The sequence below is a fragment of the Suncus etruscus genome, chromosome 6, assembly GCF_024139225.1.
Source record: "Suncus etruscus isolate mSunEtr1 chromosome 6, mSunEtr1.pri.cur, whole genome shotgun sequence".
NCBI classification, from domain to species: domain Eukaryota; kingdom Metazoa; phylum Chordata; class Mammalia; order Eulipotyphla; family Soricidae; genus Suncus; species Suncus etruscus.
Window position 1 is genome coordinate 53268704 of NC_064853.1, and position 22318 is coordinate 53291021.

General features: G+C 45.0%; 1 protein-coding gene across 1 annotated transcript in view; it reads left to right on the top strand.

Annotated features, from left to right (window-relative positions):
* Nucleotides 1-12129: 12129 nt before the first annotated feature.
* Nucleotides 12130-22318, top strand: part of FUCA1 (alpha-L-fucosidase 1) — a 24116-nt gene continuing 13927 nt past the window's right edge. The window contains exons 1-4 of the mRNA XM_049774832.1: nt 12130-12519; nt 16605-16739; nt 17848-17985; nt 22082-22187. Coding sequence (XP_049630789.1) covers nt 12131-12519; nt 16605-16739; nt 17848-17985; nt 22082-22187 — 768 coding nt within the window. The 5' untranslated portion in view covers nt 12130. The remainder of the gene's footprint in view (nt 12520-16604; nt 16740-17847; nt 17986-22081; nt 22188-22318) is intronic.

Genomic DNA, 22318 nt, shown 5'->3' on the forward strand with positions numbered 1-22318 from the left:
CATGGAGGTTAAGCGTTTGCCTTGCATGCATAAAGACGGTGTTTTGAATCCCAGCATCCCATATGGTCCCCTGAGCCTGCCAGGAGTGATTTCTGAGCGCAGAGCCAGGAGTAACCACTGAGTACTGCCGGGTGTGACCCAAAAACCAACCCCCCCCCAAAAAAAAAAAAGAAAGAAAGGAAAGGGAAGGAAGGAAGAAATCACCAAGAAGACAGATTCCAGAGAGCTCTGCTGATCTAATTGCTGTGTTCTCTTTTATGGTTTGAAATAAGCCAAATCAGAAATTATTTTACTCTCCAGATCAGAGAGCGTGATCCTGACCCTCTTACTTGAAGACAGTCCAGAGACCTGAACAGTTAGTCTTTGGGTTGGCAAATGTGGGGACTGCCCCCTGGTGGATAGTCTGGCCATGTCTCTCTACACTCAGTGGATCAGATCCACAGGCCCCAAGTGGCAAGGTGGGCAGGAGGCAAAAGGCCTGAAGTAGGCTCGGTGCACCTCAGTCAGGAAAAACTTCCAACAAGATGGCCCAGTGGCTGTTTGGAAAACCAAAGATGACTTCAGGCTCAACTATAAGACGTATTAGAGGAAATCTGAAAAGAAAGATGAATTATTCCCCCCCAGGTTATCTTATGAGATATCTGGCCAGCTCTCTTCCTGCTTAGCTATTGTGGCCACCTTGGTTCTGGACCTATTAGAGTCCCATCTTTAGCTCACACTTCCCCAGAGATGTGGAAGGGTTATGTGTGATGAGGTTTCTGTTAAGCCTCCAGTTCGAAAAATCTTGTTATTATGGCAGAGCCCATCCCAGATGTTTCCCTTTCACAGCCTCCTGGACTCCTTAAGTTCCTGGGAAATGCAGAGGGAGAAGAAATAATCGGACACAGAATTTTCCCCAAATCTTATGATCTTGTAAACTTCTATTTGGAATTTTTAGTGTCCCCAAATGACACAACTCCAAGAGGAAGGAAGCCAATCACAAGGATTCTATAAGTCCCCAAACTCTTTCTGGTTAATTCAGTCCATTGTCTCCTCCATACCCATCCAACATATAATAAACAGAGCCAATGAGGAGGGAGCACATTCATTTTTAATGTGAATTCACTTCTAATGTGCCAGGTAAATGGCTGACACCGACTGTCCTGTATCGTCAAATAAGAATCCATTTTCATGTTTTTGCATCTCTCAAAGTAATGGGATCAGAAAGAATAGTTCGCACTAAAGGAGCTTCAAATAAAGGCAAGAGAAGTTGTTTATGATAGAGTATTTAAGATGAATATAATTATTTGGGATCCTAAATGAAAGAAAAGTGATTAGGGGTCTAGAGATATAGGACAGTAGCTAGGGCACTAGCTTTGCATGAGGTCTGATCTCTGGCATCTCATATAGTCACCCAAGCACTAGGAGTGATTCCTGAGTACTGAGAGAGGAGTAACCCCTGAGTACAAATTGTGGCCCCAAAACAAAAAAAAAAATTAAATAAAATGATTAAATTTGTCTCCATTTCATACTTTGAAGGCAATGTGTAACTAGTCATTCTCACATTCACATGTCTCACAGACAAACTTGATCTCTGTTTCAGGTCCTTCAAAAGGGAGACACTAGGGGCCGGGCGGTGGCGCTAGAGGTAAGGTGCCTGCCTTGCCTGCGCTAGCCTTGGATGGACCTCGGTTCGATCCCCCGGTTTCCCATATGGTCCCCCAAGCCAGGAGCGACTTCTGAGCGCATAGCCAGGAGTAACCCCTGAGCGTCACAGGGTGTGGCCCCCCCCCAAAAAAAAGGGAGACACTAGAATCAAGAGACCCAAACCACAACAAGCTATACACGAAAAAGACTGTTACACTAGCAGTTCAGGGGGCTAAGGGTGGATGTATGGGAGGCATGCTGGGAACAGTGGTGGAGGGAGGTCATCACTGATGGTTGGAATTGCCCTAATTCACTCTCATTATATACCTTAAATATAACTGTGAAAGACTTTAAATTCACATTGGTCTCAATAAAAAATAATAAAATAAAATCCAAGCTGCCATAAAAAAAAAAAAGAAACCTTAAGTATCAAGGAAAGGAAAAAGGGAGACTATCCTGCCTTATAGACTGACATTGGAGCTTCTGGTAAAGAGAACCAGTAAATAAGGTGGATACCAATAGGGGCTGAGAGCAAAATCACTAGTTGAAAATATTCTATACATATGTTCCAATGTTGTAGTTTCCAATTCAGTTATTTTGAATCCAAAGCATTCCCTCTTTGTGGCTGTGGTATGGAGAGTCAGGCTCACACTTAATGGTACTCAGGGCTATTCCTGGCTTTGTGCTAAGGAATGACCCCTGGTGGTTCTCAGGAGTTGATATATGGTATCTTACTGGGGTTTTGAAACATGGTTGAAGTTATAGCGACTGCATGCAAGGCAAGTGACTTCTCCTTTTCTATCTCTCCTGGCCTGTTTCTGTTTTGTTTTGCTTCCATTCTTTTTCATTTGGGCCACAGTCAGCTGTGCTCAGGGATTACTCCTGATGAATCTTCAGGGACCAAAATGTACCAGAGAGATCAAATCCACATTGACTGCTTGCAAGACAAGCACCTTACCTAATGTACTTTTGCTCCTTTTTATTTTCTTGATTTTGTTTTTCCTCAAAAGAGAAGATACATAAAAAAGTTGAGTTTCCATATGACCCAAGAATCAATACCACTCCTAGGAATATACCCAGAAACATAATGCAGAAAAATCCTCTGCAAGCCTATGTTCACTGCAGCACTATTCATAATAGCCAGAATCTGGAAAGAACCCAAGTACCCAAGAAAAGATGAGTGGATAAAGAAATTGTGGTATATCCACACAATGGAATACTATGCAGTTATTAGGAAAATGAAGTCATGAAATGTGCTTACACATGGATGGATATGGAGAGTGTTATGCTGAGTGAAACGAGTCAGAGAACGAGGGATAGACATAGAATGATCACACTCATTTGTAAGATATTTATTAGAAAGATAGCATAGTCGTGCTGGAGTGATAGCACAGCAGTAGGGCATTTGCCTTGCACACGGCCAACCTGGAACGGATCCAGCATCTCATATGTTCCCCCGAGCCTGCCAGGAGCAATTTCTGAGTGCAGAAGCAGGAGTTCTAAGTGCCACCAGGTGTGGCCCAGACAAAACAAAACAAAACAAATATAAAGGGGAGATGCGGGTGCCATGTGCTTGGGCACCATGTGAATGGGAGAGCAGCACACATGGGTACAGCATCAACACATGGGTCCAGGGAAAAGAGCACATGTGTATTTCATCTTTGTTCTAAGTTAGTTTATAACAGAATTTCTCCCAACCTGTCTCACGGGGATTTCTACGTAGCTAAGAGCTGTTCTGGTTGCCAGGGGAAAAGCTTTGACTTTCTTTGATTTTCCTTTCCGGCCTTTGTTCCTGCTCGAGTTTCTCTTATCAGGTCTTAGTTCTATGTCCTGGTAGCCTTACAACCAGGGACAAAAGTAACTTCTTTTTTTGGGGGGGGGGGCCCACACCCGGCGGTGCTCAGGGGTTACTCCTGGCTATCTGCTCAGAAATAGCTCCTGGCAGGCACAGGGGACCATATGGGACACCAGGATTCGAACCAACCACCTTTGGTCCTGGATCGGCTGCTTGCAAGGCAAACACCGCTGTGCTATCTCTCTGGGCCCAAGAGTAACTTCTTAAATCCTCACCAAGAGTGATCCCTGAGCACAGAGCCAGAAGTAATCCCTAAACACTCCAGGCATGGTTCTCCTGAGTACAGAGCCAAAAGTAACCTCTGAGAATTGCCAGGTGTAGCCCCCAAACAAGCAAAATAATTAAGCACTGTGATTAAAAAAAGTTATTCAAAGATGGGATTTAGGTATACAATGTTCCAAGACCAATCTCACCACCATTGACAACTTCCCTCACAACTTCTCCTTTTCCTTCCCCAGACACCCCAGACTGCCTCATTGACAGGCAGTTTTAAATTTGATTTGTTGTTTGGGTTTCATGCTGCCAGTTTTGTTGACTCTGTGGTTTATTTATGTAGATGAACCAGATGTTCACCATATTTCCCAGGCCCTCACCACCTGCACCTATTACTTTCTGTCTGCCTTTTCTTAATAACACCCCACTTGATATCTTTCCTTCCTGTCCCCTTTTTATATTCTAGGATCAAGGATTATCTAGGAATCCTCCCTTTAAAACTCTATTCTCTTGTCCTATGATTCTATAATCCACAGATAAATGAAACAACATTTTGTTGTCTTTTTCCTCAGACTTCAGTTATATCCTACAGTTTCATCTAAGTTGTAGTGAACTGCATGATTTTATTGTTCCTCACAGCTGTACAATGCTTCATTACTTCATTATATATTGTTGGAGTAACCGGTTTTCACTCTATTCAGGCTAATTCTTCTTTGCTGTGCTTGTGGACTGGAAGTACCTCTGGACTGATTTCTTCTCCTACCTGTTCTCCACCCATGAATGGTTCTTCTAGTTCCAATAAAAACCTCAGGTCACAGGAAGAAGCCACGTGTGGTTTCTGGGTTCTACGACTAGTTTATCTGCCTACTGGCATATTTTGCTAGTGAGCGGAAAGCTTGTAGTGAAAGTTTCCTGAACCTGTTTTATTCGATTCAACCTTGTGTCGAATATTTCCTGTGTTGGTGTTTGCTTCCAGACTCACGCTCCCCAATGGGCTTCTCCTTGGGGTTTCCACTTCAATATATGTATACCACACTTTCATAATCCATCCATTTGTCTTGGACACCTTGTTTGATTCCAGAACCTAGCTATTGTGTAAGTGCTGCAATGAATAATGGTGTACATATATCCTTTCGAATGAAAATCTTTCTGTCAGGGGCCGGGTAGGTGGCGCTGGAGGTAAGGTGTCTGCCTTGCAAGCGCTAGCCAAGGAAGGACCGTGGTTCAATCCCCCGGCGTCCCATATGGTCCCCCCCAAGCCAGGGGCGATTTCTGAGGAGTAACACCTGAGCGTCAACTGGGTGTGGCCCAAAAACCAAAAAAAAAAAAAAAAAAAAAAAAGAAAATCTTTCTGTCCTGGGAGTAATTACCTACAAGTGGGATTGCTGGAACATATGGCATCTCAATTCATTTTTTTTTGGGGGGGGGCACACCCAGTGATGCTCAGGGGTTACTCCTGGCTATGCGCTCAGAACTCACTCCTGGCTTGTGGAGCCATATAGGATGCCAGGATTAAACCACCGTCCTTCTGCATGCATGGCAAATGCCTTACCTCCATGCTATCTCTCTGGCCAAGGCATCTCAATTCTTTTCTGAGAATTCGGATAACAGAATTAATGATCATGGTTCTCATCTCTTCCCATATATAGCTAGCACCTAACTGTAGGTTAATAGGTCATTTTGAAGTTACACAGCATTCCTCTTCAATCATTAACCAGGAAAAAAAAGGTTAGAATTTAACTAGAAGGGGCCAGGGAGATAGCACAGTGGTAGGGCGCTTGCCTTGCAAGCAGTCAACCAAGGACAAACCTGGGTTTGATTCCTGGCATCTCATATAGTCAGTTCCTGGAGCCTGCCAGGAGTGATTCCTGAGCTCAGAGCCAGGTGTGGTCCAAAAACAAATAAAACAAAAAACATTAAAACTAAAACAAAAACAAAGAATGGAGGCTGGTGAGGTGGCACTAGAGGTAAGCCTTGCAAGTGCTAGTCAAGGAAGGACTGTGGTTTGATCCCCCGGCGTCCCATATGGTCCCCCCAAGCCAGGGGTGATTTCTTTTTTTTTTTTTTTTTGGTTTTTTTTGGGGGGGGCCACACCTGGTAACGCTCAGGGGTTACTCCTGGCTATGTGCTCAGAAGTTGCTCCTGGCTTGGGGGACCATATGGGACACTGGGGGATCGAACCTCGGTCTGTCCAAGGCTAGCGCAGGCAAGGCAGGCACCTTACCTTTAGCACCACCGCCCGGCCCCAGCCAGGGGTGATTTCTAAGCGCTTAGCCAGAAGTAACCCCTGAGTATCAAACGGATGTGGCCCCAAAATCCAAAAAAAAAAAAAAAAAAAAAAACCCCACAAAGAATGTAACTAGAGATGACCTAAAATTTAGTCTAGAAAGACATTAAGCTTCACAGGAAACCTATCTGTGCAAATTGCATACAAGCTGTAGCCAGACTTCAGAAGTGTGTCATCTATGCAGAAAAATCTGAGGGCTATTTCCTGGTGCTGAACAGGTGTGTATATAAGTGGGGGCAGGAGGGCTCCAGAGGCCCAGTAGTGTCAGGAATACCCAGGCCAAACTGATGGTGTTGGAGACCTACAGCCTGCTACTATAAATGCATGGCAGACCACATGACACCAGGAACGTAAGCCAGGTCAGGAACATGCCAGGCAAGCATCTATCAGCTGTACTATCTACTTATATTCCTGGTTCTTTTTATTGTTTATTTTTGGTCCACACTCCATGGTAATCAGTGAATGTGCTGATCCTGGCTTTGTTCTCAGAATTTACTCCTAGCAGGTTTGGGGGACCATGTGGGACACCAGGGGTTAAATCCAGGTCAGATGCATGCAAAATAATAAATAAATAAATAAAACACTTCACTGTGTTATTGATCTGGTCTTTTCCTGGTTCTTTGAACAATATCTCAATAAAATTTTCTTTCACTTAACTTTGAGTTTCCTTTTCTGTGGTGATTATTTCAGTTGACAGTAAGCAATTCCATAAACCAAGAGAAGTTCAAGCCTTTTCTTTAAAAACCACTTACGTCCTCCTCTTCTTTTATTCTCCCCAGCTTTTTCCCCTCTTAGACATTTTAAGTTTCTACCTGAATCTGTGTACCCCAAATGAGAGATAGCATGGAGGTAAGGCAAAAAGTTTGCCTTGCATGCAGAAGGATGGTGGTTCGAATCCCAACATCCCATATGGTCTCCTGAGCCTGCCAGGAGCGATTTCTGAGCGTAGAACCAGGAGTAACCCCTGAGCACTGCCGGGTGGACCCAAAAACCAAAAAAATAAGACAATTATTCAATTCCAAATAAACATGCTTTGGGACTGAAGAGATAGTATAACTGGAAGAGTATTTGCCTTGCATGTGGCCAACATGGGTTCAATTCCCAGGACCCTATATGGCCTCCTCTCCAAGCTCCACCAGGAGTGATCTCTGAGCACAGACCCAGGCATAAGTCTTGAGCACTGCTGTGCATAGCCCTAAAACAAAAACACAAAACAAATGTATTTTGCCTTTTCCATGACTTCTGAAGTTTTAGATTAATTTTTTTTTATAAAACAAACAAATGGCACAAGTTTGGTTTTTTTGTTTTGATTTTGTTTCATCAGCCTCAGTGATGTTGGAAAATACTCCCAATACTGTGCTCAGAGAGAATCAAGCCATTTCAGGGAACAAACCTGGGGTTCCCATGCAAAGCATATTCTCCAACCCTTTGCAGTCTCCTTGGCCCAAAAATTTATAAAACTAAAATACATAAAATATATTTATATTAAAATAGTAAAATATTATATATATATAATATAACCATATATATAGTTGTTTTTATGGTTGGGTTTTTTATTTTGTTTTGTTTTTTGGGTCACATCCAGCAGCGCTCAGAGGTTACTCCTGACTCTACGCTCAGAAATCGCTCCTGGCAGGCTCGGGGGACCATATGGGATGTTGGGATTCGAACCACTGACCTTCTGCATGCAAGGCAAACAGCTTACCTCCATGCTATCTTTCTGGCCCCTGTTTTGTTTTTTTGTTTGTTTGTTTGTTTGTTTTTGGTTTTTGGGCCACACCCATTGACGCTCAGGGGTTACTCCTGGCTATGCGCTCAGAAGTCGCTCCTGGCTTGGGGGACCATATGGGACACCGGGGGATCGAACCGCAGTCCATCCTAGGCTAGCGCTGGCAAGGCAGACACCTTACCTCTAGCGCCACTGCCCGGCCCCCCTGTTTTGTTTTTTGGGGCAACACCTGATGATGCTCAGGGTTACTCCAAGCTATGTGCTCAGAAATAGCTCCTGGCTTGGGGGACCATATGGGACACCGAGGATCGAACCAAGGTCCGTCCTGGATCAGCTGTGTGCAAGGCAAATACTCTACCACTGTGCTATCGCTCCAGCCCCATATAGTTGGTTCTTAAGTTAGGAAATGTGGATTTTTGAAGCACCAAGATAAATAATATTGTTAATGAAAAGGTTTTATGCATACAGTGTTCCAACACCACACCCTCCACCAGAGAGTTCACTCACTCTCACACTCATCGCTCCCTGTCTTGGGTTATGTTATCTTTGGCCTTTTTGTTATTCACATATTATGTTCCTTTATACCCCATATGTTATTGCTCTCCTGATAGGCATGTCTTTGTATTTACTCATTGTGGCCCTTTTCTTGTGTTAGCAAAGGAATTGTCCAAATGACTCACATATTTTATATTTAATATATTTAAGGAATTGTTCACCTAAAAATTCAGGAGGCCATAGAAAATGCAAGACATATTACTTGGTATCAAAGAATTACAGTTTATAGTAAACAGACTCAGTTCACCCACTAAAAGATGAGGAAGGGCTGTTCCCTTGGGGTCATTCAACTCCTTGCTCACACACAGCATGTTAAACTCAAAGGACTGATGACTTTTCTCTTGAACAAGGTTCACACGGATACTCCCTGAGGTCTGGGGCTTTCCGTTTCTGGCTCTGCTACTCTAAAAATGTTCCTTTTGGGTCCTTTTGGGATGTGTTGGTCATGTTTTTTAATTAAACGTTCAGCTCTGAGGGCTGAGGATAGTACAGCAGATAAGATTTTGCCTTGTATGCAGCTGACTCAGGTTTAATCCCAAGCATCAATAAATGGTTCCCAGAGTCCATCAAAAGTGATTCCTGAGGGGCTGGAGAGATAGCACAGCGGTGTTTGCCCTGCAAGCAGCCGATCCAGGACCTAACGTGGTTGGTTCGAATCCTGGTGTCCCAGATGGTTCCCTGTGCCTGCCAGGAGCTATTTCTGAGCAGATAGCCAGGAGTAACCCCTGAGCCCTGCCCGGTGTGGCCAAAAAAAAAAAAGTTTAAAAACCCTGGGCCAAGTGCCTGGGCAAGCCAGTGAGGTGGGTCCCTTGGAGGGGCTTGAAGGTTACCCTAGGCTTTCCCCCATTCCCCACCTGGCTCCTTAAGGAGGGTCTGGGTGGGGGGCTTTGAACTTCTGGTCTCCCAGCTCTTGAAGCACCTCTTTCCTTCCTGGGAGCCGGGAGTCAATGCCAGCATGGGGTTCGACAGGCCTCTGCCATGGGTTCTGAGAGTTGCTCGGTTGCACTAAAGCAGTCACTGGTAAATTTCTTACCAGTCTATATGTTCAAAACCGCGTGGGGGCTAGTGCCCCCGCGCACACAATATACTTTAATAGTATAAAATAATTATTATAATAATAATAATCCTTGAATTATGTTTTTGTGTATGCAGAATGTCCATTTTGTACTCTGCCCTTTCGCACACCCCTACAAAAGCTCATTTTTCTCTTTAACTCTCTCACCCCCTACCATCATTACTCCACATTTACCCTTTTTAACTTTAGTACTGCAGAGTCCTAGTCACAGTCCAAAGTGGTGCACTGGAGTTAACACCTTCAACTATTTTTTTTTTTTTTTTGGTTTTTGGGCCACACCCTGTGACGCTCAGGGGTTACTCCTGGCTATGCGCTCAGAAGTTGCTCCTGGCTTCTTGGGGGACCATATGGGACGCCGGGGGATCGAACCGCGGTCCGTCCTAGGCTAGCGCAGGCAAGGCAGGCACCTTACCTCCAGCGCCACCGCCCGGCCCCACCTTCAACTATTTTAAAAGGCATAAAATGGACACGTATGTCTTTTCAACATTTTTTTTTTTTGGGCCACACCCGGTAATGCTCAGAGGTTACTCCTGGCCATGTGCTCAGAAGTTGCTCCTGGCTTGGGGGACCATATGGGACACCGGAGGATCGAACTGCGGTCCGTCCAAAGCTAGCGCAGGCAAGGCAGGCACCTTACCTTTAGCGCCACCGCCCGGCCCCATCTTTTCAACATTTTATGTGTGTTTTCTCTGACAGCTATAGCTCTTGCTGAATATTTTCTTATACAGTGACGATTTTCCCCATTTTTTATCTTCTCTTTATAAACTTTTCAATAGGGAATTTGTTAAAAGAGTCCCTCAGTTTAATGCTTATGTTTGAACCAAGTCAAGGGTATTGTTGGACGTGTTCTTACACCCCATATGCACCGATAACGCCACGTGGCTTTATTTCTTGTTTGCATAGGCACGTTAAAACGGGAAAATACTATACATACAAATAAGTTCTTATCTAATAGAGATGGGAGTTCACAAATCTTGTAGTGCAATGGGACCTTACACCCTGAACATTGACATAATGACCTGGTATAGGCCTCAGAAGAATGGGCATTCTCCATTCACCCCTGATCTAGGGAAGCCATCTAAGAAACATCCAAGGTTGTCTATAACATCACCTGGAAGCAATCCTCTACCAGGGAAGACCCTACCACTGCTCTGACATCGACCTACTCAAAAGAGACTTCCCTTAACACTGAGAAGACTTAACATCAACAACGACCAGCTTACTGGACAGGGCTTTCTGCATTGCCCTTTAGTTGTGAGGTGAAACTAGAGGATGTTCCACACCAGCCTGACTTTAATGTAGGATATGCAGATTCCAGGATCTTTAATACAGAAACCTGATGCCAAGAATAGAGACTGTGTGAAAAATAAAACTGTATTGACACTACAGACAACACCTTGAATTGAACAAACCAGTTTGCCTGGAACCTAGAGTTGGTCTTATGCCAGAAAACTTTAGGGGTAGGGTCTCCTTGTATTTAGGCCAAGGCTTTTCCTTTCCATGTCCCCCATATTTTGGTGGGTCTATGCAAACAATATTTGCCACTTTAACACCATATACTGTGCTCCTTTGACTCTAAACCTTAAAAAAAAACCACTTAAACTTTTGATGTTAACTCAAACTAATATGCATGTGCATGAAAATGTAAAAAAAATACTATGCCTTCAATGTTTAAGGAGTCACATAAATTTCATGGCTTTAGATTGCTTTATGTACTGCTAAGAAATGTTATAATGTACTACAATCTGGAGACTTGTGGACAAAGTAATTGTACATGGGTTCTGTTTTATCTTTGTTAATGTTCTTTGACTGTAAGTTCAAAATTTAGGCGTCAGCAAGGGGATTTCTTCTGAGAACTCTGTATATGGGTGACTGTCCTTCCCCTGTAACTTTACCTTATCCTCTTTCTTTGCATCATTGTTATCATAATCAAAAATAAAAAATGAAAAAAAAAGTTTAAAAAGTGGGGGGCAGAGAGATAGCACAGCGGTAGGGCCTTTGCCTTTCACGCAGGCAATTCGAGCAGATGATGGTTCCAATCCCCGCGTCCCATATGGTCGATCCCCTGAGCCTGCCAGGAGCGATTTCTGAGCAGTCAGGAGTAACCCCTGAGCATCGCTGAGTGTGACCCCAAACCCAAAAATAAATAAATAAATAATAAATCTTTGATATTAAAAAAAAGAGTCAAGGGGCCAGAGAGATAACATGGAGGTAGGGCATTTGCCTTGCATGCAGAAGGTCGGTGGTTCGAATTCCGGCATCCCATATGGTCCCCAGAACCTGCCAGGAGCGATTTCTGAGCGTAGAGCCAGGAGTGAGCCCTGAGCGCCACCGGGTGTGACTCAAAAACGAAAACAAAACAGAAGTCAAAACAAAATTCACTTTCTTCTAGCAGGGGTCTTCAAACTTTTTAAACAGGGGTCCAGTTCATTGTTCCTCAGACCATTGGAGGGTCTGACTATAGTAAAAACAAAACTTATGAACGAATTCTTATGCACACTGCATATATCTTATTTTGCAATGAAGAAACAAAACAGATACAAGTACAATATGTGGCCCGCGGGCCATAGTTTTGGACCAATCTCTTCCCGCTGTCAACGCCCTCTCGCGAGCACTAGAGGGCGCAGCAGGGTTGACCGAGAGGCGGGACCAGCTCCCGTAGCCCGCCCCGCCCCTTTCCCTCCTAAGCCAATCAGACGAGCCGACGAGACCCAACGCCCCGCCCCTCGTCCAACGCCCCGCCCCTCGCCCCTGCGCGCTGCGAGGGCCGGTGGAGGCCTTGAGGCCGCGATGGGGCGTCGGGGCCTGCGGGGTCGGGCGCTGGGCTGCCAGCTGCTGCTGCTCTGGGCCAGCGGGTGGGCGTTCCAGACCCCGAGCACGGTCCCGCCCCAGGCCCGCTACAGCCCGGACTGGCCGAGCCTGGACTCGCGGCCGCTGCCCGGCTGGTTCGACGAGGCCAAGTTCGGCGTGTTCGTGCACTGGGGCGTGTTCTCGGTGCCCGCCTGGGGCAGCGAGTGGTTCTGGTGGCACTGGAAGGGCGAGGCCAAGCCGCAGTTCCAGCACTTCATGCGGAGCAACTACCCGCCCGGCTTCAGCTACGCCGAGTTCGGGCCGCAGTTCACCGCGCGCTTCTTCCACCCCGACGCCTGGGCCAGCCTCTTCCGAGCGGCCGGGGCCAAGTGAGTGTGTGTCCCCAGCGGTGGGCCAGGCTGGGGGGGGGGGGTTCCCCGTTGCTGGCTCTGCTTGTTTGTTGTCCCTGGGGCCTGGGTTAAGTTAACTTCCGCAGAGCTAGGCCTGGGTGTCTGGGGAGCCAGAGAAAAGTAGTTTCCCGGTGCTCTGGGGTGGCCCTAGAACCGGGTGACACCTCTGACGTCCCTTGCCAGGCCCAAACTCTTAGGATGTCCAGCCTGTGAGCCTCGTTGAACGGTGAATTTAGGGATGCCAAGGTGCTTCATGTCCCCGCAGCTTGCTTCTGTGTTGGTAGGCGAGTTAGAATAGTTTCTTTTTGTTTGAACACAGGGATTGAGCCCAGGGACTAAGGCAGTGAGTGCTTCTCAAATAGGGGGGAGCGCCCCCCAGGGCTATGCATTGCAAAACGTGCTCATTGTAGCCATTAATCCAGACATCATCTCTGATTAAAATAGAAGCTCAAATAATTTCATATGTTTTTATTTTGCAGGTTAAAGTTGTTTTTTTTTTTTTTTTTAATAAAGATACTATTTACAGTCGCGCGTGGGGGCACGAAAAAATTTTTCTTCTTCCTAGGAGGCATGACAGAAAATAATTGAGAAGCACTGGGCTAAGGGATTGAGCCCTTAGGGCTGGAGAGATAGCTTGGAGGTAAGGCGTTTGCTTTTCATATGGTCCCCCGTGCCTGCCAGGAGCAATTTCTGAGCATGGAGCCAGGAGTAACCCCTGAGCACTGCCGGGTGTGACCCAAAAAAACAAAAAAAACAAAAAAAGGATTGAGCCCAGGGTCTAAGGAATTGACCCCAGGGTCTAGGGATCGAACCCAGGGTCTAGGGATTAAGCCCAGGGTCTCTTTCATGCAAGGTTTGTGCTCAACGGCTGAACACTTTTTCCTATGTTCTTGCTGAGGGAGGAAAGGAGGGCCTGGTGTGGCAATCATGAGCTTGCCAAGGCACCCTCCGCAGAGTACTCAAGACGAAGATGGAGCTTGCCTGCAGGTGGTTGAGAGTGAAGGAGTGTGGTTTACTGGGCAGAGGAAGCAGGGACTCAGGATAGTGTTGAGAAGCTGCAGCCTCTCTGAAAGGAGAGATCCCTGAGGGAGGTTTCAAGGGACTGGTTTAGGAAGTGATGCTTCTGCCTGATGAGTGTGGCTTAGGGTAAGAAGTGGGTTGGGAGAAAGTAAGAATGATGTAGGGAGGTGCCTGGTCTCCCCCCTCCTTCTTGGGATGAAATCCAGCTTACTTATAGTGTTATGGGGAGTTGTTCTCTGTCTTCTAGTAGCTTTACAGAGCCATAATTTACAAATGAAAAAATTAAAAATCTTGGAGACTTTCTTGCACAGACTCCATATTATGTGGACAAAATGACTGCCCCAGATAGAGGAAGTTTAATGCCACAGGGCCCGGATCTTATGATTCCCAGATGAAGATTCTTTCCATCACTACACCAGAGGCCCTGGATCTGCTTTTGTGTGTGTGTGTGTGTGATCTGCTTTTGTGTGTGTGTGATCTGCTTTTGTGTGTGTGTGTGTGTGTGTGTGTGTGTGTGTGTGGTCTCATTAAGTAGTGACCAGGATTGAATCTAGCCCTTCTATATGCAATGTTTGTGCTCTAGCAGTTTGAGTCATCTCACTGGCCCCTCATCAGCCTGGTTTTATGGGTTTTGTTTTGGTTTGTTTTGGGACCACACCTGGTGATGCTCCGAATTATTTCTAGCTCTGCACTAAGGGATCACTCCTGGTGAATTCAGGGAATCATATGAGTATGGAGTGCCAGGGATTAAACCCTGGCCTGCTCATACAAGGCAAATGCTCTATCCTCTCTACTATCCCTACAACCCATATCCTGTTTTTTTTGTTTTTATTTTTTTGGGTCACACCTGGCAGCACTCAGGGGGTTACTCCTGGCTCTGTGCTCAGAAATCGCTCCCAGGGGCCGGGCGGTGGCGCTCGAGGTAAGGTGCCTGCCTTACCTGCGCTAGCCTAGGAGACGGACCGCGGTTCGATCCCCCGGCGTCCAATATGGTCCCCCAAGCCAGGAGCGACTTCTGAGCGCATAGCCAGGAGTAACCCCTGAGCGTCACCGGGTGTGGCCCAAAAACAAAAAAAAAAAAAAAAAAAAAAAAAGAAATCGCTCCTGGCAGGCTTGGGGGACCATATGGGATGCTGGGATTCGAATCATCATCTGCCCTGGATTGGCTGTGTGCAAGGCAAATGCTCTACAGTTGTGCTATCTCTCCAGCCCTCATATCCTGTTTTTTTGTTTTTTGTTTTTATAATATCTTTATTTAAGCATCTTGATTACAAATATAATTGTGATTATGTTTCAGTCATGTAAAGAACACCCCCCTTACATCCTGTTTTTTTTTTATGACCAATAGCATGAGTTTGCTTAAATTTTTAAAGTATTATGAAAGCAGAAGATTATGAAAGCCACAAAGGAATGTGGCCTACAAAGCATAAACATGTCTTTTTTGTTTTTGTTTTTGTTTTTTGGGTTTTTTTTTTTGTTTTTTGGGCCACACCCAGCAGTGCTCAGGGGTTACTCCTGGCTGTCTGCTCAGAAATAGCTTAGCTCCTGGCAGGCACAGGGGACCATATGGACACTGGGATTCGAACCAACCACCTTTGGTCCTGGATTGGCTGCTTTCAAGGCAAACGCCACTGTGCTATCTCTCTGGGCCCATAAACATGTCTTTTATTTGTTTTCTTTGGCTGTTGTTGTTATTGTCTTACAGTATCAGAAATAAAACCCGTGAGGCCGGAGAAATAGCATGGAGATAGGGTGTTTGCCTTGCATGCAGAAGGATGGTGGTTCAAATCCCATATAGTCCCCCGAGCCTGCCAGGAGAGATTTCTGAGTGTAGAGCTAGGAGTAATCCCTGAGCGCCACCGGTGTGACCCAAAAACCAAAATCAAAACAAAACAAAACAAAAATAAAACCAAGTCTTATGAATGCTGCCAGGCATGTGCTTTATAATTGAGTCAAATTACTGGCCCAATATCTGTCTTTTTTCAGAGAACTACACAGGGTGCTGGGGATGAACCCAGGCAAGACAAGCACCCAACCTGCTGTACTATCTCTCCAGCCTCTCTTATAGCTTTTGTTTTAAAGTCTTGAAATTTCCACATCAGCCTAATACTGAGCACTCTAATACTGAGCAGCAAATTTGAATGAGGACACTCACTGCATTCACTAGGTATCCCCAATGTAGACACCCTAGCAAGAAGATTTCAACTTTGTTGCATCAAATAATTAACAATGGGGCTGGATGGTGGATGATGCCATCCAGCCCACATGGCTCTGCAACCTCCATGCAGCCGGCGAGTTCCAGGCCCAGGTGAAATCACTCACTCACACGCAGGCTTCAGGAAGAATCATCTTTATTTATGCCCTAGCCACCACAGGTGTGTGGCCTATGTCAACCTTTTAAGCATTCAGCTATATTTTGCTAGCCCTGCATCTTATCTCCTGTTAGCCATCTTTCCTTTGGGCTCCATGCAGCCCAAAGATCCAAAAGCCAGGAAGCCAAGCCGGGCCAAAAGAGAAACGGCAAAAGGGCTGAATCCCCTGGCTCAGAGGTTTATCTATCCTTTTCCAGACCCCTCCCAGAAATGGGAGGTCTTGCAGGTAGTTACACCTATTATCCGGTTCCCAAAACTCCTCCCAGATATGGGTGGGTCTTGGGGTACACCACACAACTTCACTTAATTTCTCAACTTTTTTTTTCTTTTGGCTTCCTAAGTCGTACTTGGGAAAATTGGGGAGGGACTACCACCACCAAGTTCAAATATAAGGGCCTGAGGGTACAGTGCTGCTCAGGTCCTGTAAGACCAGAAATTACCCATTACACCAGTAGAGCTTGGGTGGGGGGTGTCTCCAGGAATATACTTTCCAGGGCTCAGAGGACCAAGTTGTGTAGGGAAGTTTATTTATATTGCCAGGCATAGCACTAACCCCCTGTACTATTTCACCAACCCTTCCCAACCATTTTCAAAGGCTCAACTATGCTGAGAGAGTTGATGCTCCTGGCCCAGTGCCTACTTCCTTTGCTCATATGGTCTCCATGTCTCCAGGTATGTAGTCCTGACAACAAAACATCATGAAGGCTTCACAAACTGGCCGAGTCCTGTATCATGGAACTGGAACTCTGTGGATGTGGGGCCCCATCGTGATTTGGTTGGTGAGTTGGAAAAAGCCGTTCGGAAGAGGTGTGTCTGAAGTTACTCTGCCCTTGTTTAGAAACTTTTCTACCTTTGTGTGTTCTCTAAGTTTGTATTTCACCTGAGGGTTTCTGGCCATTGAATTGTAGTGTTTGACACTTGGCAATTTCCATGTGACTCATGGTGACACTATCAGAGAAATTCTCTGTCTTGTTTGTGTAGGGGAAGGATACAGTATGGAGTGTCCTGTGGGATCCCCAGTGTCCTATGTGCACTGTGTCCTAGCTGCTTCGGCTTTGGATATGTTCAGGGCCACAAAACAATTGATAAAGATTAGGAGGTTTCTAAGCATGCAACAACCAAAACTAGTTAAAGAACCAATCACATAATGAATCCAAGATATTTATGGCAGCACTTTGGAGCAGAAGGGGGGTTCTGACTGGGAGAAGTTTAAGAAGCCCTAAACTGTGCGGGAACCATAGTACAAAAGTAGGGCACTTGCCTTGCAAATAGCTGAGCTGCTTTAATCTCCAGCTCCACATTTGGTCCCCACATTTGGTCAGAAGTGATCCCTGGTCACAGAACTGGGATGAGTCCCTATACTGCTTGGCCTCCTGAGCACCACTGGAGTGACCTCTAAGTACAGAGTTGGGGTAGTCTTCCCCCTTCAGTACTGCTATGTGTGACCCAAAGAAAAACAGGGAAAATTTTAATTTGGGGGCACAACCAACAGTGTTCAGGGATTACTCCTGGTGGGCCCTGGAAACCAGATAGGATGCCAAAGATCAAACCCAGGTTAGCCACTTGCAAGACAAGCACCCTACCATCCGTACTACTGCTCTGGCAAAATTTAGTAAAGTTTATTTTGTTTTGTTTGGGCACTGCACTTGCCAATGCACAGGGGTTACTCTTAGTTCTGTACTCAGAAATAACTCATGGTGGTGCTCAGGGTGCCTATGGGATGCTAGGGGCTTGAACTTGGGTTGGCTGCAAAGAGTATAGTAAACCAAATTATTTTGCTTATGTGGTTAAATAAGAGATAATTTAAGAAAATGGTATTGAATCCCACCTAAGCTTTACTGAGATGTAAAAATACTAAAACTGATTTGTTAAAATTTTATTTTAATGACAGCTGTTGTCTTGTTTTCTCTTTAAGGAACATGAGCTATGGACTCTATCACTCACTTTTAGAATGGTTTCATCCACTTTATCTACTTGATAAGAAAAATGACTTCAAAACGCAGTTTTTTGTCAAAGAGAAAATAATGCCAGAGCTATATGACCTAGTTAACAGGTAAAATACTAGAAAAGGTTTGGCTTTATAATGATGCTCAATTAATAAAAAAAGTTTTTTTTTTTTGGTTTTTGGGTCACACCCAACGACACTCAGGGATTACTCCTGGATCTGCACTCAGAAGTCGCTCCTGGCAGACTCGGAGTACCATATGGAATATCAGGATTTGAACCGGGGTCTGTTCTGTGTTGGCTGCATGCAAGGCAGACACCTTACTGCTGTGCTATAGCTCCAGCCCCTAAATCAGAATTTTCTGTAGGTTACTATTAAATGGGAAAGAAGATAAATAGAGTGAAATATGGGGGTAGTAGCCCAAAAGACATTCAAATAATAAAAGTGGTGTTAATTTTTTTCTCTCCTATTTTCTATCCTTCTTGGCAAATTTTCTATTTTACTTGACAAAGTACATCAAACGTTTTGTTCTGGGGCTAGAGTGATAGTACAGCAGGAAGGACATTTGCCTTTTACTTTGCCAACTAAGGTTCTATCCCCAATACTCTATATGGTCTTCCAGTCTCACCAGTGATCCTTGAGAGCAGAGCCTGGAATAAGCTCTGAGCACCATCAGATGTGTCCCAAAGTAATAACAATAGGGGCTGGAGAAATAGCATGGAGGTAGGGTGTTTGCCTTACATCCAGAAGGACGGTGGTTCAAATCCCGGCATCTCATATGGACCCCTGTGCCTGCCAGGTCGATTTTTGAGCCCTGAGCACTGACAGGTGTGACCCCAAAACCAAAAAAAAACAAAAAACAAAAAAGCCCAAAGTAATAACAATAATAATAATAAAGTGATCATAATAATTTATTTTATTATGATAGAGTCATAGTACAGTAGGTAAGGTAGGCCTATGTTCAGTCCCCAGAATCCCATATGATTCCTTAAACCCTGCCAAAAGTGATCCATGAGAGCCTGTGGGTGTGGCCCAGAACCCAACAAATCAAAAAAGTATGTATTTTATATTCTGCTCAAAGTAAAATGTGAAAAATCTCCATCATGGGCCGGAGAGATAGCGTGGAGGTAAGGCATTTGCCTTGCATCCAGAAGGACGGCAGTTTGAATCCTGGCATCCCATATGGTTCCCCTAGCCTGCCAAGAGTGATTTCTGCGTGTAGAGCCAGAAGTAACCCCTGAGCGCTGCCGGGTGTGACCCCCCCCCCCCAGAAAAAAAGAAAATCTCCATCTCAAAACCTGGTATGAATAAGGGTATTGGTCTTATTGGACATAGCACAGTAATAAATAATAGGCTTCTGAGTCTGGTTATGAGGCCCTGGGTCCCAGTTCCAGAACCATGAGTACCACCAAAATCAATAGAATAGGGCTGTTATTCTTGTGGTGCTCAGGCGTTACTCCTGGCTCTGCACATGGGAATCACTTCTGGTGGTGCTTGGGGGACCATATGGGATGCCAGGGATCAATCCTAGGTTGGCCGCTTGGAAGGCAAATGCCCTACCTGCTGTACTATTGCTCCGGCCCCAGGGCTTTTATTCTTAAAAGTGATTACTTTTATCTTGGAATTTGTCACTAGTTTTCAGAAGGCAGGGAGAGATAAAATGACTCTCTAAGTTGATAGTACACTTGTCAGAAACACTCAGGCTTGCAGTCAGACAGACCCGGATCTGAAGGTCAGAGGTTCAGGAGGTTGGAGCATCTGCTTAGTGTGCTGGAGGCACACTTAGAGTATCAAATTCCATTCCTGACATTGCATTGTCTCTTAGGTACCACCAACAGAAACCCTCAAGCACTAAGCCAGGTATAGCTCCAAAATAAAAAATAAGAAGAAATATGGGATCTTCGGGCCGGAGCTAACCTAGGACGGACCATGGTTTTATCCCCTAGCGTCCCATATGGCCCCCCAAGCCAGGGGTGATTTCTTTTTTTTTTTTTTTTTTTTGTGGTTTTTGGGTCATACCCGGCAGTGCTCAGGGGTTATTCCTGGCTCCAGGCTCAGAAATTGCTCCTGGCAGGCACGGGGGACCATATGGGATGCTGGGATTCGAACTGATGACCTCTTGCATGAAAGGCAAATACCTTATCTCCATGCTATCTCTCCGGCCCCTCCAGGGGCGATTTTTGAGTGCATAGCCAGGAGTAACCCCTTAGCGTCACCCGGTGTGGGAAAAAAAAAAGAAAAGAAAAGAAAAGAAATATGGGGCTGGAGTGGTAGCACAATGGGTAGGGCATGCAGCTGAATCTGGTTCAATTTATGGCAACCCATTTGGTCCCCTGAGTCTACTAGGAGTAACCCCTGAGCACCATTGGATGTGACCCAAAAACAAAAACAAAAGAAGTAGAAATATGTCTAATTCTTTGTTTTGTTTTGCCTTTTTTTTTAAAGAGGGATCCCGGGGCCAGAGAGATAGTATGGAGGTAGGGCCTTTGTCTTGCATGCAGAAGGACTGTGGTTTGAATCCCGGCATCCCATATGGTCCCCCAAGCCTGCCAGGAGTGATTTCTGAGCATAGAGCCAGTAACTCCTGAGTACTGCTGGGTGTGATCCAAAAACCAAAAAAAAAAAAAGGGGGTGGGGATTCCTACACCCAGTGGGTCTTGGGTTGAGGAGATACTAGTTACTAAACTCAGACTTTGTATATGCAAGACATGAATTTCAGCCCTTTGCACTCTTTTCCTGGCCATACCCAATTCCTTTTTCGTCAGCTGTATGGTCTTGAACTATTCGCCTTTTAGCCCTTTCTCTCTTTATTCCTTTTTGGTTTTGGGGCCACATCCAGTGGCTCTAAAAGGCTACTCCCAGCTCTGCACTCAGAACTTACTCCTGGTAAGCTTGGGAAACTATATATGATGCCAGGAATCAAACCCAGGTTGGTCATTGCAAGGCAAATGCCCTACCCACTGCTATTTATTGATCTGGCCCCGGATCTTTGGTGTTTTTTTTTATTGTTTTTTATTTTTTGCAAAATGCAGATAAAGTATGCCATATCATTGTTATATGAGCTAATGAGATAATCAAGTACCTAGCACAGTATCATTTACACACACAGGGAAATACACCCCTATGCTGTGTCTTGCCACTTAGCCAGTCTTTTTCTTGATGTCTACTTGCTTCCCTGCTACTACACAGTTGTAGATGAAGATTTGACATTAGATAAATGAGAGTTCCACATCCCAATATGTACACATTCATCTACAGCAAATTGCCTATGGGCTTAGATATTTGTTCTTTAAAATGGAAAGAGGGGGCTGGAGTGATAGCACAGCGGTAGGGCATTTGCCTTGCATGTGGCTGATCCAGGATGGACCCTGGTTCAAATCCCTAGTATCCCAGATGGTCTCCTGAGCCTGCCAGGAACGATTTCTGAGCACAGAGTTAGGAGTAAACCTTGAGCGCCACTGGGTATGGCCCAAAACCCAAAATAAATAAATAATAAATAAATAAAATGGGAAGAGGGACCAGAGAGCTACCCTAAGGACTGGCACACATCAGGCACTGGGTTGATACCCAGCACTGTATGATCTCTCTAGTACCGCTAAGCATTTTGGTGGACTCTGCTCCTCCCACCTTGCTTTTCCACAAAAAATAAAACTGGGAGAATAATGTTTACCTTACAGTTTTATATATATATGTATATACATATACATACATTCTCATGTATTTCATGGCTCAGAGTAGTATTGTGTAAAATGTACTATAGTAGATTCAGTAGATCCTAAATAGCTGAAGCTTTGGGTAGCTATTCCCCCACTTCCACCCACCCCAACCCCACAAATGAACTATATAATTGGCAGAACAGTTTAATTTCTTAGTGCATATTAAACTCAGAAACTTAACAGCAAACCATTCTTTTGATAGGAATTAGTTGCTGGAAGAAAATCAAGTTATGTAGAATGTTATTCTATTTTTTCTCCATATTTATTGAGGTATAATTGTGGGGCTGAAGAGATAATTTAGTGGATAGGGTGCTTGCCTTGCATGCAGCCAACCCCAGTTTCATCCCTGGTCCCACTTGGACCCCTGAGTACCACTGAGACACCCCCCCCCCAGGTACTGGCGGCAATAACCCCACCTCAAATAAATCCATAAGACTTTACTGTGAATGAATTCAGATAATCAACTGTTTTAATTGCCTGTCTTTCAGGTACAAACCTGACTTGATTTGGTCTGATGGAGACTGGGAATGTCCTGATACGTATTGGAACTCTACCCAGTTTCTTGCTTGGCTCTACAATGATAGCCCAGTCAAAGTATGTGATTACATCACTTATCTCTGGGTTACCTGTTTTGCTCAAAGAAAGCTAACCTCTGGAATTTAAAACAGTGATAGCAGCAGCAGTAATCAAATTAACAAAACATGGGGAACTGGAGAGAGTTCAAA